We start from the raw sequence: 15,508 nt of genomic DNA, 5'->3' as shown, positions 1-15,508 counted from the left end.
CGAAAAGTTCTTATACACTTTTAACATTCGTTCATAAATTTCCTTTGCTTTTAGTGGGTCTTCTTAATTTCGATAGGTTTATGCTTTTATTAATCCTTCTCACTAATTCAGGGATTCGTTTTTGTTGTAACTGCATAATTAATTTCCCACAAAATTTTTGGAGAATGCTATTGAAGTGTCCATGGCGGTCAAGTATCAGTAATCGATTTTAATTGAAAGTTATCAAAAACTAATCCTGATTATTTAAGCAACAAAAAGTGTTTTCTAATAGCGACCGCCCCTCGGCAGGCAGTGGCAAACCTCCGAGTGTATTTCTGCCATGAAAAAGCTCCTCATAAAAACCATTTGCCGTTCGGAGTTGGCTTAAAACTGTAGGCCCCTTCATTTGTAGAACAACGTCAAAAAGTACCCCACAAATAGGAGGAGGAGCTCGGCCGAACACATAAAAGAAGTGTATGCGCCAATTATTTATTTTATTTAATGTTCTTTTGCAACTCGCGTAGAAAAGAATACGTCCAGTATTAGTATCGTATGTCTTTTCGACATTATCGCGATTTATTCAACTGCCAGTTTCAAGTAAATTCGTTGATGGTATAACATTTGGCGGACAACAAATGCACGAAAAACTTATGTTCAATGCAATAATAAAATAAATTTACCCACCTTGATGATTAACTGGCATTGGCTGGCCTAATGAAAATATAATTGTTAACATTTTGACAAGTTTCTTAAATTTATCTAGGTTGGCAAAATTGGTTTTCATATCTTCTACCTGTAATACAATTAACAATAACAGTTAGCAAAAGTAATTACAAAAAAACAACAAATTGCTTAAGGGGTAAGGGGTAGTCAGAATTTTCAAAATATTGGATTTTTTTTTGCATTTTCTTAAAGTATAATATCTTAAACAAATTGTGTGAAAATTGACAAAGGGCGCTCGGGCATTCTGGAGCGTTCGCAAAACTTAAAATGCGTTTTTCTCAAAACTATGTTTTTTGAATTGGTGATCACTGTAACTTAAAAACCGCTTGGCTTATACAACTTTTGAAAAACATAAAAAACTCTTGCCTGATCGCAGGATTTTTTTTTTCAACAATTAATTGTCGGTTTTTTTCTCGAAAATCTGATAAATATTTCTTGAGGCCGCCATATTTTTAATTTTGAAAAAAAAAGCTCCGATCAGGTACAAGATCATCTATTTATAAAACTAATTTCTCTTGTCCGATTGATTTTAGATGAATCTATAAGGACTTGTGATGATCACTGCACGGGATCCTGGAGAAACGGGCTCCACACAAGCAGCGATAACTTTTACAATTATTAATTTTTTTTTAATTTTCTTACAGTCAAGTCGAAACATGATGCAGTGATGCTATGTTTTTATTTTTGTAAAATAAAGCAATTGACTAGCAAACAAAAATTATTGAAAATCTTCATTTTTTCGGGCCTCTGACTACCTCTAAACATTTAAAAGCCTCATTTGAATTTCTCTTAAAAACTTACAATTTCTAATGGCAATACAGATGTGAGTAAAATATCGACTATGATGTGATCCAAATGGCAAGCAGCGGTAAAAGCCTTCAGCAAAAGCTGTTTAATTGGCCAGCGTGTCTCCATTTGATAATACTGAACTAGATTTATAAGCACCTGGTATTGATCACAGGACATTTCATAACAACTAATATTTTCATCAGCATTGTTCTAGAAGTGAATATTTTAATACACATAAATAAATAAATATACAAAATGGGTATTCTATCGTTTCGGGAGTTTTATTACCAGTATTTCCACTAGCTCCTCCAGGAATTGCATAATATCATCCTCATCTTCATACAACATCCATGAACGTTGTTCAGTATCGTTTTTGCAATCCGCCAGCTGCGAAAATATATACTGCAAGCGTTTCGAATCATGCGTCATACCCAGCAACGCTTTGGGTGTCTCCACCTTATCGGTCACATGTATCGCCACCGCCTCTAGGTATGGATTTATGGCACCGTTGTACAATTGCTCTAGACTAGTTAAGACGACACGTAATGCCTCGCATGACAAATCAAAGCTTAGATTCGTATTGCGTCGTATTATATCAACAATTTGATAAACATCAGAGGATTCAACTTTCAAATTTGCGCGAGTCACTCCATACATGGCAGCATTCACAGTAGATGTAGAAGTGGCAATGACACCTGTTTGCAGTCCCTGCTCCACAGCGCTATCCTCACTATCCAGCGCTTGACTATTTTCAACGCTGTTAGTAAAATCACCACGACCATCGTTCGCCAACGTGGTGCCATCGCGACCATCACTTATCGGTTCGCTGCCTTCAGATTTTTCGGCCACTTTTTCATCATTGAAATGTTCACTAGCATCTGTTAAAGTATTTGTCCCGCCGCCAGTTACACCGTTTCCACCTACAACACCACTACCATTACAGCTATTGTTGCTACCACCGACACCACCAACATCCTCTGCCTCGCACTGTCGGTCATTACCATTGTGCTTCGAATAGTTCTGTAGCGAAGACTCACGTTGACTTGACTCTTTAAATGTGGTCACTACATCTTCGCTGGTTGTCGTTGTAGTTGTAGTGGTTTCTGAAGGCTCCGATGTGATACTGTTGTCCTGTGTGATATCACTGCCTTTATTATTAGACTGTGATTGTTGCGATTGCTGCTGCTGCTGCTGAAGTTGTGATTGCTGTGTCTGTATCTGCACAGTGCCCATGCTAGTGGATTCTTGCATAATTTGAGGCATTACAACACCTACAGCGGGGCTAGACATTGATTTTTTATTACTATCCAAGCGATTGGAACGTGGAGGACTTTGTGGACTATGTGGGGTTTGTTGAGCTGATGCGGATGTGGCGCGATTGCTATGTGATTTGGAGTAGTTTTTCTCACTAATGCTTTGAGAGAAAGACAACGAAGAGTCGCAATCACGTTCTGAGTAGTCCTGGAAAATATGCGTTCAAGTGAAATGAGAGATTTTAGGTAACTAATTTCATGTCTGTGAAATATTAGACTTACCAAGTAAAGTTTTTCCATGGACATTTTTTTCTCACGCAACCGTTCCAGCAATTCCTCTTTTGGCATAATTCCATTGATTTCTGTTTCTTTGGACTTCTCAAGAGACTCAATTGAGGAGTTGAGAAAACTAATGAGAAAATCTGGCTCCACCTTGAAATTCATAATAAGAAAATAATCAATTTGGATTTTTATTTTAATTTTTAATTAAAATTTTTATTAAAATAAAAAAAAAACATTTTAATTTAAAAATTTTACTGCCTAAATATAGTATATCGGCCTATATATCATAGAAGGTGGCGCAAAATTTATTAATTTTATGTTTTTTTACTAAATATAAGGCAAAAAAGTCTTGCGGTATTTTTATTGAATTTTCAATTGTTCATAAAATTGGTTATAATAATGCGATTTAAGTCAAATATGCGCCGTTTTGTTCGATGACGAGATGCCAACTTCATAATGCCCCTCTTATAAAAGCTCGCTTCCCTATTGTCAAAAAACTCGGAGAGCCAATTTTCACAGGACTCTCTTGAGGACAACTTCCGACTACCAAGCTCGTTCGCCATGGACAGAAATAGGTGGTAATCACTTGGTGCGAGATCCGGACTATACGGTGGATGCAAAAGAACCTCCCATCCGAGCTCCCGGAGCTTCTGGCGCGTCACCAAAGATGTGTGTGGCCTGGCGTTGTCCTGATGGAAGACAATTCGGCCTCTGTTGATCAAAGATGGCCTCTTCTGCATGAGTGCTGCATTCAATCGGTCCAGTTGTTGGCAGTACAGGTCCGAATTGAGCGTTTGGCCATAGGGGAGCAGCTCATAGTGGATGATTCCCTGCCAATCCCACCAAACACACAGAAGAACCTTCCTGGCCGTCAATCCAGGCTTGGCCACCATCTGGGCAGCTTCACCGCTTTTCGACCACGACCGTTTGCGCTTCACGTTGTCGTAAGTGACCCACTTTTCATCGCCAGTCACCATCCGCTTCAAAATCGGGTCGATTTTGTTGCGATTCAGAAGCGATTCGCATGCATCCATTCGGGCAAAAATGTTTTTTTGCGTCAAGTCGTGTGGCACCCATATATCGAGCTTATTTTTGAATCCAAGCTTCTTCAAATGGTTATAACGGTTTGATGCCCAGCTCTTGGCCGATGCTACGGCTGCTACTATGCCAGTCTCTTTCGATCAATTCAGCGATTTTATCGCAATTTTCGACGACAGGCCTTCCGGACCGTGGCGCATCTTCGATCACCTCTGCGCCAGAACGAAAACGATGAAACCATCGTTGTGCGGTGGAAATGGAAACTGTATCGGGTCCATAAACTGCACAAATTTTATTGGCAGCATGAGATGCATTTTTGCCTTTATCGTAGTAGTACTGTAAAATATGCCGTATTTTCTCTTTATTTTGCTCCATGTTTGCGACGCTATAACTCACGAACGACTAAAAGCAAACAACAATTAATCAAACACGTGTTAGCACGTGAAAAGAGCTTTCCAAAAAGCTCTAGCGTGAACCGATGCGACGAATACAACTAGAACTACGCGCTTGCAAAGACAAGACTTTTTTGCCAACCTTTAAACAAATTTTGAGTGATGGAACTCTTTATCTTGACCTTGGCGCGCTCCGTAGCCTTACTGTTGCTATACTGCAACTGTCTAGTTGACCAGTGTCAAATATGATTGAAGCATGGCGCCATTTGCAAAAATTATAAATCTTCCGATGGGATGTTTAATTTTGCGCCACTTTGTAAAGGGTTTTCCAATAACAGGTGTTATTTTGAAGCTGTAATTTTTTGATATTTGACAAGTAAAAACTACGCCATTAATAAAAATGGAACGATACACGCTTAAACAACGCATTGAAATTTTTAAAATTCAGTATAAAAATGGTGAAAATTTGGCAGAGACGGTTCGTAAAACTCGAACATTTTTGGGTCATCGTGAAGCACCTTGTCGGACCGCAATACAGAAATTGGTGAAAAAATTCGAACTGTTGGCACAGGTTAGTAATGTGAAGAATAAAAGAAGAAATTTTCCTGCTGTAGCCGAAAGTGCTGAAGAAAACCCAGATTTGTCCATTCGTCGTCGTTCTTTGGAATTAGGCATTCCACAAACGTCATTACACCGTATTTTGCAAAAAGATTTGCGTCTTACGGCTTATAAAGTCCAGTTAACACAAGAACTCAAGCCGGCCGATCATCAACACCGTCGTGACTTTGCTGATTGGGTCGTTGAAATGCATGAAAATGATCCGGAATTCCATTGAAAAATCATCTTGAGTGATGAGGCCCATTTCCACCTCGGTGGCTGCGTCAACAAGCAAAATTGTCGGATCTGGGGCTCAAAAAACCCAAGAGTCCAACGTGTGGCTGTTTGATGCGGTTTATGGTCCGGCTATGAAGCTGGAGCAACAGTTACGGTAAATGGATTGCGCTATCGAGAGATGATTAACGATTTTTTATGGCCGGAATTGGATGGTATTGATCTGGACAAAGTTTATTTTCAACAAGACGGCGCTACGTGCCACACAAGCAACGAAACCATTGATCTTTTACGGAAAAAGACCTCCAATAACACCTCTTATTGGAAAAGCTTACTTCATGTGCAATGATTAAACTCGTTTAAAATTTTCTTTCTTTCAAATCAAAATAATAAGGGCTAATCCCTTTAAAGCATAAAAATATTTTGAACTATAGCTTATCTTAAGATGATTGCCTATCATCTCATTTTAAGCAACTTCCGCAACAAAAGCTAGTGATGAGCGTACACCTCACCATATGAATTCCAATGGGCAGTGCTCTGTTTGAGCTCCCATCTCTATTTAAGGAGGTGATTTTTATTATTGAACAGCTAATCGACTACCCTTCAGTGCCGAATACACGGTTGCCTATATTCGACGGACCCATCTGGCAACCCTGTATCTTTTGACAGAGATAATAATAATACCGCGTTGGAAGCGCCAGTCCAAGCAGATTTTTACCATGGAACAGTACACGCCACGCGAGCGCTCCCGAACTGTTGAAATTTACATTCAACAAAAGAAGTCAATTGTGAAAACTAAACGTAAGTATAAAAATTTAAATAATGTGAAAATTGCGCCTTCTAAGAACACCATTAAAGGTTTGTACGAAAGGTTTTCGACTGGTGATGCGACCAAGGCGATCGGATGAGAATATTGCTCTTATACGGGCCCAGGTTGAGACGTCGCCAAGGACATCCCAAAATCGCCGTTCTCAGCAATTGGGCATTGCTCGGACCACTTTACAACGAATTATCCGCATTGATTTGCATTTATTTCCGTATAAGATTCAATTGACACAAAGATTGCTGCCTGTGGACAAGCCTCGTCGATTGGAATGGGCCCAAAAAACACATGGGTCCGTCGAATATGGGCAACCCTGTATATCAACCCGAAACGCACTGAAGTGGCAGCGGATGAACTGAATGGCACTTGTTTTTAGATAAGGTGATTTACCGCTGATATTATAGCCCTCAACCATGTACACCTGTGCTCATAATAAAAGCAGCACCACATATAGAAAGGTTTAGGCTGATATAATATTATATAATAATTAAATTTTTTTTCATTAAATTATAGTTTTAAACCATATAAATCCACATTACAGACTTTGTGGAATTAAAAACAAAAAAATCTAACAAATTTTCCCCAAAATTTCAAACCCTTTAATCAGAATGTTTAGAAAAATTTCGAGTATGCAGTTTTATGGCCCATTGAATTTCGGGGTGGGAAGTTTGGGGTGGCTCAAAACTCGAAGAGTATGACGCAAAATAACTCAAAGGCATGAGTTCCCAAACGCCTATTGAAAGTTGGGTAAAATAATCATAAATCAAGGACATCAGTCACCAGTCATCCACCATCATTTGTATGCACTCAATAGGGAAATCGGCTATTATATTAAACTGATGACCCTCTAGGAAATATTTGCATATACTACTAAAAGTTCATGAAGGTTGTTACTAGGTTGTTCAATAATTTCGATAAGAAAAACATAATTTTATGGTTTGAAATACACTTTATTATTCAGCAGAGATGCCTGAAAATCAATAGACTTGTTTCAATGAGATTCCAATTTATGAATTCCATCCCTGAAGTGAGAATCTGGAAGGGCTACAAAATATGCTACCATAGCAGTTACGACCTCATATTTGATGAAAAACGCATTCATTTTTTTTTAATATCTGGAAACATATGGAAGTCGATAGAGGTCAAAGCTGGTGGATACGGTGGATGCTCCAACAATTCGAGCGTTAATTCATGGATTTTAGCAATCGTCAAAATGCTTTTGTGACACGGGTCTTTTTTACGGATTTTTTTTTTCAGCTAGTCTAAAAGATTACAATAATATTCAGAATTTACTGCTTTACCAGTTTGCAAGTAATTCACAAGCGAAGTTCCTTTCGCATCGCAAAAAACTGATGCTAGCACCTTCTTGGCAGATTTCTGGACACGAACTCGTTTCGGAGCCGAAGAACCCGGTTCACACTACTTTTTAGCCTCTTGTTTTAATTTAGGATCATGATAATAGACCCCAGACTCACCCATAGTGATGAATCGACGCACAAAATCCACTTTATCCTTTTGAAAACACTCAAAATGTTACTGAGAAAGTTGCATTCAAATGTGTTTTTGTTTCATTGATGTTATAATTATAGTTAAAAAAGAGTATATCTATTAATTATAAATTATAATTTAGTCCCATTAATTTGTCCCTAATTTTCAAAAATAGCATTACAAGGTAATGTAAATCCACTATCCTTACAACGTGACATGCGAATATTCTATTCTTCTAACCAGCGCTGGAAGTGTTTTTTTGTCAGTTGTAACTGACACTAAACACAAGTTGCAAGTACCGGAGTTTGCCGGTGGCACAGGCTGAACGTGGTTTGACAACTTCAACGGTCTCCATTCGTGTTCATAGGCTTCAACTTGCGAAACAGACGAATAATCCAGTACCGTACTTGGCTAGAAACTTCTTGCCAAACAATGCGAAATGAGCCGTAGCATTGTCTTCGATTGAGCCGCCTTAGTCTTGATTTATTATTACACTTAACACTTTTCTGAGGAAACAAAACAACAGCTCTAATTTAAATAAAGGCCATGACTACATTACATGGCTGACTACAGACGTAAGAGGTACTACAGGGCATGTAACAAAAATGGTTATTCCAAAAAAGAATTAACAAATTCACGCTTTCATAGATACCAAAGAATAATTTGTAGCTTCATGGCTTAATAACTCTTCTTCTATTTTATAAAGGAAAGCGGTCGGTCGGTTGTTTATAAAACTCAAACTAAAGATTAAAATTCATTGAATTAGTTTAATACAGCAATTTTTGAAGAATTGCTAATTCTAGCCTCACTGGCAAAAAAATAAGAAATAGCAACGCAAAAAAACTAATAGCCGTCTATCGGCTTCCGCACAATTTCTGAAGACGCATCGTTCGTAATTGCAGGTCTTATCCCAGTTGACATTCTGGCTAAAAAATGCAGGTACTATTTATAAGGCTATCCAAATCCGCGTTGCTCTATGCGTAATGAAATCACTGAAGAAGAAAGGCATCGCTCTCTCGCCTAATGGTAGCCCCCCGGCGGAACTAACAGTGACTAAAGCTTCAATTAGTGGTACCGTAACCATAGCCGCAACATTATAGCATTGGTCAGTTAGTCGTGCCGTAACCATAAACAGCTGATATTGAAGTAGAATGAATGGCAACATTTTGTCAAAAAAACATGGATAATTTTCCACTAAGTCAAATAATTTTTCGTTGTTCATTTTTAATGTTCTAATTTTTACCGCAAATATCAAAATAAATGTAAAGTATTTCACAACTGCTTACGGTTACGAGGAAAACCAAAGTTCAGTAGATACATACGGACACGGTTATGGTTTTGGCGTTATGGTGCGGCACCTATAATCGTTTACATTGATGCCCATATGTTTGATCAGAACAGCTGATTGCTGTGGTTCCGGTTATGGCTAATATTTAATATTAATTGCAGCTAAACGTTTGGTTCATGCGTATTTTTTGTATCGCAGCGCCAATCTCGTTACTAAATAGCCACACCTCGTACTTACGGATGAACTGAAATCGTTTCTTATTAGTTAAGAGTTTTCCTGCAGAGGCAAGTTATTCTGTGTGCGTTGATTACAAATTATACTCGTATTGAACAGAGTCTATGTGTGTGTTGCATAAAAGATTTATTATTCAATAAGGCCACCCAAGCATCAACATAAGTGAGAATATTATGAAAACAACAACTCATAAGTGTATTACTCGAAATATGTCAGCAACAAGAATATCAGATAATCGAAGCACCCTTCCACTTGATAGGCTGCAAAAATAGCGGAAAATGCAGCTGCTTCCATCAATTTGACGCCCAGCAGTACTGTAAACAACAACAAACAAATCTTTGTGCTCGTGTTCAAAACGTAGGCCAAAGCATAAACAGTTGAAAACAAAGGCGTATACAGTGGGTCGAGCAATTAATCGTAAATATTCGCTCTTCAATGTTGAAATTGAATTTGGGAACTGCAAATTAATTTTGTTTGAAAAAAAGCATGTTTTCTTTGAATTATTATCAATCTAATTTTTATTATATTATATTTGAATTATTATCAATCTAATCAGATATAAAAAAATTATGTTTGCATTCAAAATTTTTATACTTTGAAATATCAATACACAAACCCCTAGAATTAAGTCCAAACGAATAATCGTAGGAAATTAAAGGTCCTTGAAATATATAAATAATACAAAACTCTCTTATAACTTTTTAGTGGCTAATCCTTCGTCCTTTATTACTTCATTTAAACATCTTAGCATAGATTCATCCAAGTTTTTACATACATATGTCTGATGAAATATTGTACCATTCGGTTTTCACAGCTTCCTTCAGCTCGTTTATGTTACGAAAAATTATTTATTTTTATTTTCTGGACAGTTCCTTCCAAGAGTGACTTTTGTATCTTCTACTATGAGCTCTGTTTATTAAACTTCAGATTTCTCTAACAGTTTTACCTCTTCATGCAATTTAACTATCAGCCGATTATTTTGAGAACAGGTAATTGAGCGGGTATTTCGAGTACTTTAGAGCGGTTGTAGATGAGCTACATCTTGGCAGCCATGAAGGTGCGCTTCGGATCGTTGCCCTGATAGAAACAAAGTTATGAAATATAATATGTATGTCCAACCATTTGGCACTTTGTTTAACATTAGCTATAAGAATATTCGGAATGTTTCCATATTTCCTTCTAAAAAATAAATACTTCCGGCACCCGCGCTTAAAACACACACAGAATTACAGAATCTCACCCATGCTTCACGGTAGCACTTATATTTTTCGACTTAAATTTAGTAGAAGAGCTTTCTTCAGATATATAGCACTTTCCATCCGAAATTTATATTTGCTTTCATCGTCATATAAAACCTTAAAACAATCGAATAAGTACAAAAACTAGTGCTTTACAGGGTCCAGCACTCGAAGTGTACCCAACTTCAGACGGCTCGCGCAGCTTATGCACGGGTACGCACGGGTTGGCAGACCATGGACATTTTAATAGGAATCGGCATCGTCTCACCAAGCTCGAGTGAACCAAAAATGGCTAAAAAACAACGTTCCGTACTTCATAACGCCCGCACCATGGCTCTCAAATTATGGTAACCAGACGCGAATCCGATGAATTATTCTCTTTGGGCCATTTTGGAGAGTAAGGTCTGATCTAAAATACTCACCAGTCTCCAGGCGCTGAAAAAAGCCATTGTACGCGAGTGGGCCAAAATACCTGCAAGTCACATTCGGGCAGCTTGCAATTCGATTCTGAACCGTCTCAAGACCATAGTCAAGGCAAGAGGTGGTCATATCGAGCAAAAGTAAATTGATTTTTAATTTTGTACTATTTTCACATATTTTTTACTTTGAATTGAATAAATGTAATAAAGAGGTAGTTATGTTTTTCCAACATATTTCGAACTGTTTCGTCATAAACCACTTTATTAGTATTTTCCTAAAATATTCTATGAAGTTCTGCGGCTGATTTTTTTAACTTCGTTTAAACGATGCATTCTTCGCGATAATTAAGTTTCTTCCCGTGGCCTAAGCGGCTTTTATTTGCAATTGAAGATTCAGTTTTGTATCTTCTAATTATAAATTGCACTGTACAAAGGAGCTTTGTTCATTAAATTGCAGATTTCTCGAATAATTTTTCTCTCTGCATGTAATTTAACAATCGTCTTTAGTTTTCTGTTTTGCTGATGGAGCCATTTTGCTAAACTATGTTTGTCACTTCAAAACTTGAAGCAAACTAAAAACTGTGGCGCTTTTATGAATTTTAATGCGCATATTGAGCGCGCTTAAAATATAACGGCATCCTGTCACATACTATTTATGTACGAGGTGTGTTCAAAAGTATCGCGAATTTTGTGTTTTTTCAAAAATTATTTATTTATTCATTAATATCTTTTTTGTCCCCTTCAAAGTAATCCCCATGAGATATTATGCACTTGTGCCAATGTTTTTTCCAATCTTCGAAATATATTCAAAAAATATTTTTTTTTTTTGTTCACCTCCTCAACGCCCCTGCAATCGAAGAAAACGGTAAGCAAACTATAACATTCGACCGCACTTGGTGCGCTTTTTTCGGTCTTTGTTCGAGCGGCAGCTTCCATTGAGATGATTGAGCTTTGGTTTCTCCGTCATAACCATAACCCAAGGTTCGTCACCAGTTATGACCCTTTGGAGCAAATCTGGGTCGTCATGTACACGCGATGCTGCTTTTGATCGAAATTGAGCAGTTTTGGTACGAATTTTGCGACGACCCGTCTCATGCCCAAATCATTGAAAAAAAATCGAATGGCACGATCCAATCGATATGTCTACAGTGCTACATATTCGTTTAAACGCATTGCATTTTTTTCGTTTACTTTAGAACTGTTTTAAGATTACAACAATAACAACAACAATTATTCTTCCAAACTATTCGTTTAGGTAACAGTAAACCATCGTTGCATTTGTTTCTTATCTATTGCTTTTTGTTGTAAAATAACGGGTCTCTATTTAAAATTGTGCTTAAAAATGCTACATATTCGTATAAACGCATGGCTTGTTAAAGAGTGCAGTAGTGAAATTAAAAGTGATTAACTTGTGAATATTGTTTGTAACTGAATATTTTGGTAAATTCTTACAATTTTTTTACACATTCATTCAAATTTCTTAGCTAAATTAAATTTTTTAACCTAATTTCTTCAGATTTTCTAAAATGCCTAAGGCAAAATACTTAAATGATGAGGAACGGGTATTGGTCAGTGTTTACCATGAGGAGGGCTATTCCAATCGTGAAATTGGACAAAAAATTGGAAGATCGGAAGGAGTTGTGCGTGCTTTCTTAAAGAAAGCAGACATTTATGGAATAAAGAAAGCAACAAGAGGCAACACAAAATTGTCACAGCGTGACAAAAACAAAATAAAGAATGAGGCTACGAAAAATTTTTTGAATTGCACACAAATAAAAAATAAATAAACGTTTTTGAGTTCATTTTTGACGGCACAAAGCACAGTTGAGCCTTGCCGGCCGACGAAAATGCTGCCCACACCATAACACTGCCACCACCAAAGTTACGCTTCGACATGCGTACATTATTTTTTTGTAGATCATGCCAATAACATGAGTATGAGTCAGGGCCATCTAAATTGAACTTCTTCTCGTCCGAAAACACAACTTTCCTCCATTCCGTAGTCCAATGAATGTGTTTACGGGCAAATTCCAAACGAGCTGTTTTTTGATGTTCCTTTAACATTGGCTTAGATTTTGGTTTTTTTCATTTTATATTTTCATCACTTCGTAAAATGTGCAAAGTGTGTTTTGCCGTTAGAGGAAGACCCGATTTATTTTTTATTTGTGTGCAATTAAAAAAATTTTTCGTAGCCTCATACTTTATTTTGTTTTTGTCACGCTGTGACAATTTTGTGTTGCCTCTTGTTGCTTTCTTTATTCCATAAATGTCTGCTTTCTTTAAGAAAGCACGCACAACTCCTTCCGATCTTCCAATTTTTTGTCCAATTTCACGATTGGAATAGCCCTCCTCATGGTAAACACTGACCAATACCCGTTCCTCATCATTTAAGTATTTTGCCTTAGGCATTTTAGAAAATCTGAAGAAATTAGGTTAAAAAATTTAATTTAGCTAAGAAATTTGAATGAATGTGTAAAAAAATTGTAAGAATTTACCAAAATATTCAGTTACAAACAATATTCACAAGTTAATCACTTTTAATTTCACTACTGCACTCTTTAACAAGCCATGCGTTTATACGAATATGTAGCATTTTTAAGCACAATTTTAAATAGAGACCCGTTATTTTACAACAAAAAGCAATAGATAAGAAACAAATGCAACGATGGTTTACTGTTACCTAAACGAATAGTTTGGAAGAATAATTGTTGTTGTTATTGTTGTAATCTTAAAACAGTTCTAAAGTAAACGAAAAAAATGCAATGCGTTTAAACGAATATGTAGCACTGTAGGTCCTCAGCAACTTCTCTAACGGTGATTCGACGATGAGCCATTAGCATTTTCTTCACTTCATCAATTTTTTTCGTCTTTTGTTAAAGTGCTCGGGCGTCCGGTACGCCTTTCGTCGTTCACATCTTCTTGGCCTTCTGAGAACATTTTGTACCACCGATAAACGTTGCTTTGGTTCAAAGTAACTTCTCCGTATGACACAGTCAACATTCGGAAAGCATCCACGCTCTTAATTTCGTTTTCCACACAAAATTTGATACAGGTTCTTTGATCCATCTTTTTGAATAGGTAAAAATTGAAGACGAGCCGAAACACGTGCAAGCAAAGCAACTGTCAACAATTAACGGAACATTCAAAATGGCCGAACTCGTCGGCATGAGTGAGAGACCATGAGTACCAACATATCACCACAAAAAAATTGAAATTCGAATATACGTAACCTGCGAAAATTCAAAATTCGCGATACTTTTTGAACACACCTCGTACGATTATGCGTTTTGACATGGATTCTCCGACTTTGTTTATTTTTATTTTCCTGTATAAAAATATTGAATGCAAATAAAATTTTGTATATGGAATTAAATTGAGTAGACTGGAAATAAATGAAAAACATGCTTTTTCAAAATAAAATTAAATTACCGTTTCAAAAATGAGAAAGTCCGATTAGGCGTTTGAGTCACTGTATACATATACGTGGATGTATTTGTACTGTAAATGTATGTAGGTATGTATTTTCTTAAAAGATTAGGTGCCGACACCTTGCTACGAAAAATAAAGAAATTCATATAGGGTGTGCATACGTACATTAAGGGGGAGCTGATAAGTTTGAAAAAATCATGTTATTAATTTATTTTTTTGCGAAGTTAGTTTATTCAGTCAATCATATAATAAATAATGAAATGTAATTTAAACGATATTTTCCTAAATTTGCATTGCAAAAATTGTAATATATTGAGAATCAAGCGAGTGACAATCAATCTCCGGAGTCCTCTAAAACAAAAGAATCAAAATGCACTTTTTAAAGGTGAGGTTTCTCGCGGTACTCCTTGAAATTTTTTAATTTTTCTTAGTACGTGGAAGCCAAAAAAATTATTTCCGCTAAAATTGGAAATCGACTAGTTTGTTATTGTAACATTAATAATTATAAAACAACTGGTTCAGTCATTTTTGGGTTATGAGGTATGTTTTAAAGTAGAGCTGGTAAAGAATAGCCGACCTAGGGCAACGAACACTCAAATATATTACTAAATTTTGCTTCGATAGACTTGAAATTTTGACACAATATTCTTGGGATTTATGCATTCATTTACCTCACTCGGCTAATTTCGTTCGTTGTAAGTTGATAGCTTTATGTTATTACTGGCTTCTAAGGGCTTACGGCGCTTTTATAGCACTTTCAGACAAATTTTAGCTAAATAGAAGTAACTCAGCAAAAAGTGAGATTAAATTTTAAACGACACGCAAATTCCATTCAAAAAATTGTATCCACTATCAGTTGTGAAAAATGGCAAGATTACATTTTTTGAACAAAATATTTTATAAATTTTTCTAAAGCTGGATTCAGGTCATTCATTCTAAATCTGATTAATTGTTTTTATTGATATAGTTCAAATTTTCAAGACTAATTCTATGAGCCCACTTTTTATTGAAGAGAATTCAAAATCATATTTTCTAACGTAGCGCATTTTGATCTCGACGCACGTAATCGTCGCGCAGCCAATGCTTGCGCAGGGAGTGACAGTTTTGTGTGATGGCAACATTGCCTCATTTTTCTTTGAAAATGTTGTTGGAGCGCCATTTCGGTCAACGGTGAGCACTACGGAACCAAGAAAATTTAAGACACGGACTTAGACGATCTCTGGAGTCAATATAATGGACACCATGTCACACAGCCCATGCAAAGTTTGGTAATCGAGTAATCAGGCGTCTCGGCGATGCCTA

The 15,508-nt window shown here is 36.8% G+C and overlaps 1 protein-coding gene across 3 annotated transcripts in view; it reads right to left on the bottom strand.

The window, feature by feature from the left end:
• The window catches only part of LOC129237377 (NCK-interacting protein with SH3 domain), a 31,481-nt gene that overhangs the window by 4,644 nt on the left and 11,329 nt on the right, over positions 1-15,508 (bottom strand). For all 3 annotated transcript variants that reach the window (XM_054872079.1, XM_054872078.1, XM_054872080.1), the window contains exons 3-6: positions 3,027-3,176; positions 1,780-2,952; positions 1,504-1,701; positions 664-772 (exon numbers count right to left, since the gene is read on the bottom strand). In XM_054872079.1, the coding sequence (XP_054728054.1) occupies positions 664-772; positions 1,504-1,701; positions 1,780-2,952; positions 3,027-3,176 (1,630 nt within the window). The remainder of the gene's footprint in view (positions 1-663; positions 773-1,503; positions 1,702-1,779; positions 2,953-3,026; positions 3,177-15,508) is intronic.

The sequence above is a fragment of the Anastrepha obliqua genome, chromosome 2 (genome assembly GCF_027943255.1).
Source record: "Anastrepha obliqua isolate idAnaObli1 chromosome 2, idAnaObli1_1.0, whole genome shotgun sequence".
NCBI lineage: Eukaryota > Metazoa > Arthropoda > Insecta > Diptera > Tephritidae > Anastrepha > Anastrepha obliqua.
This window is presented reverse-complemented; position numbering and strand designations above follow the sequence as displayed.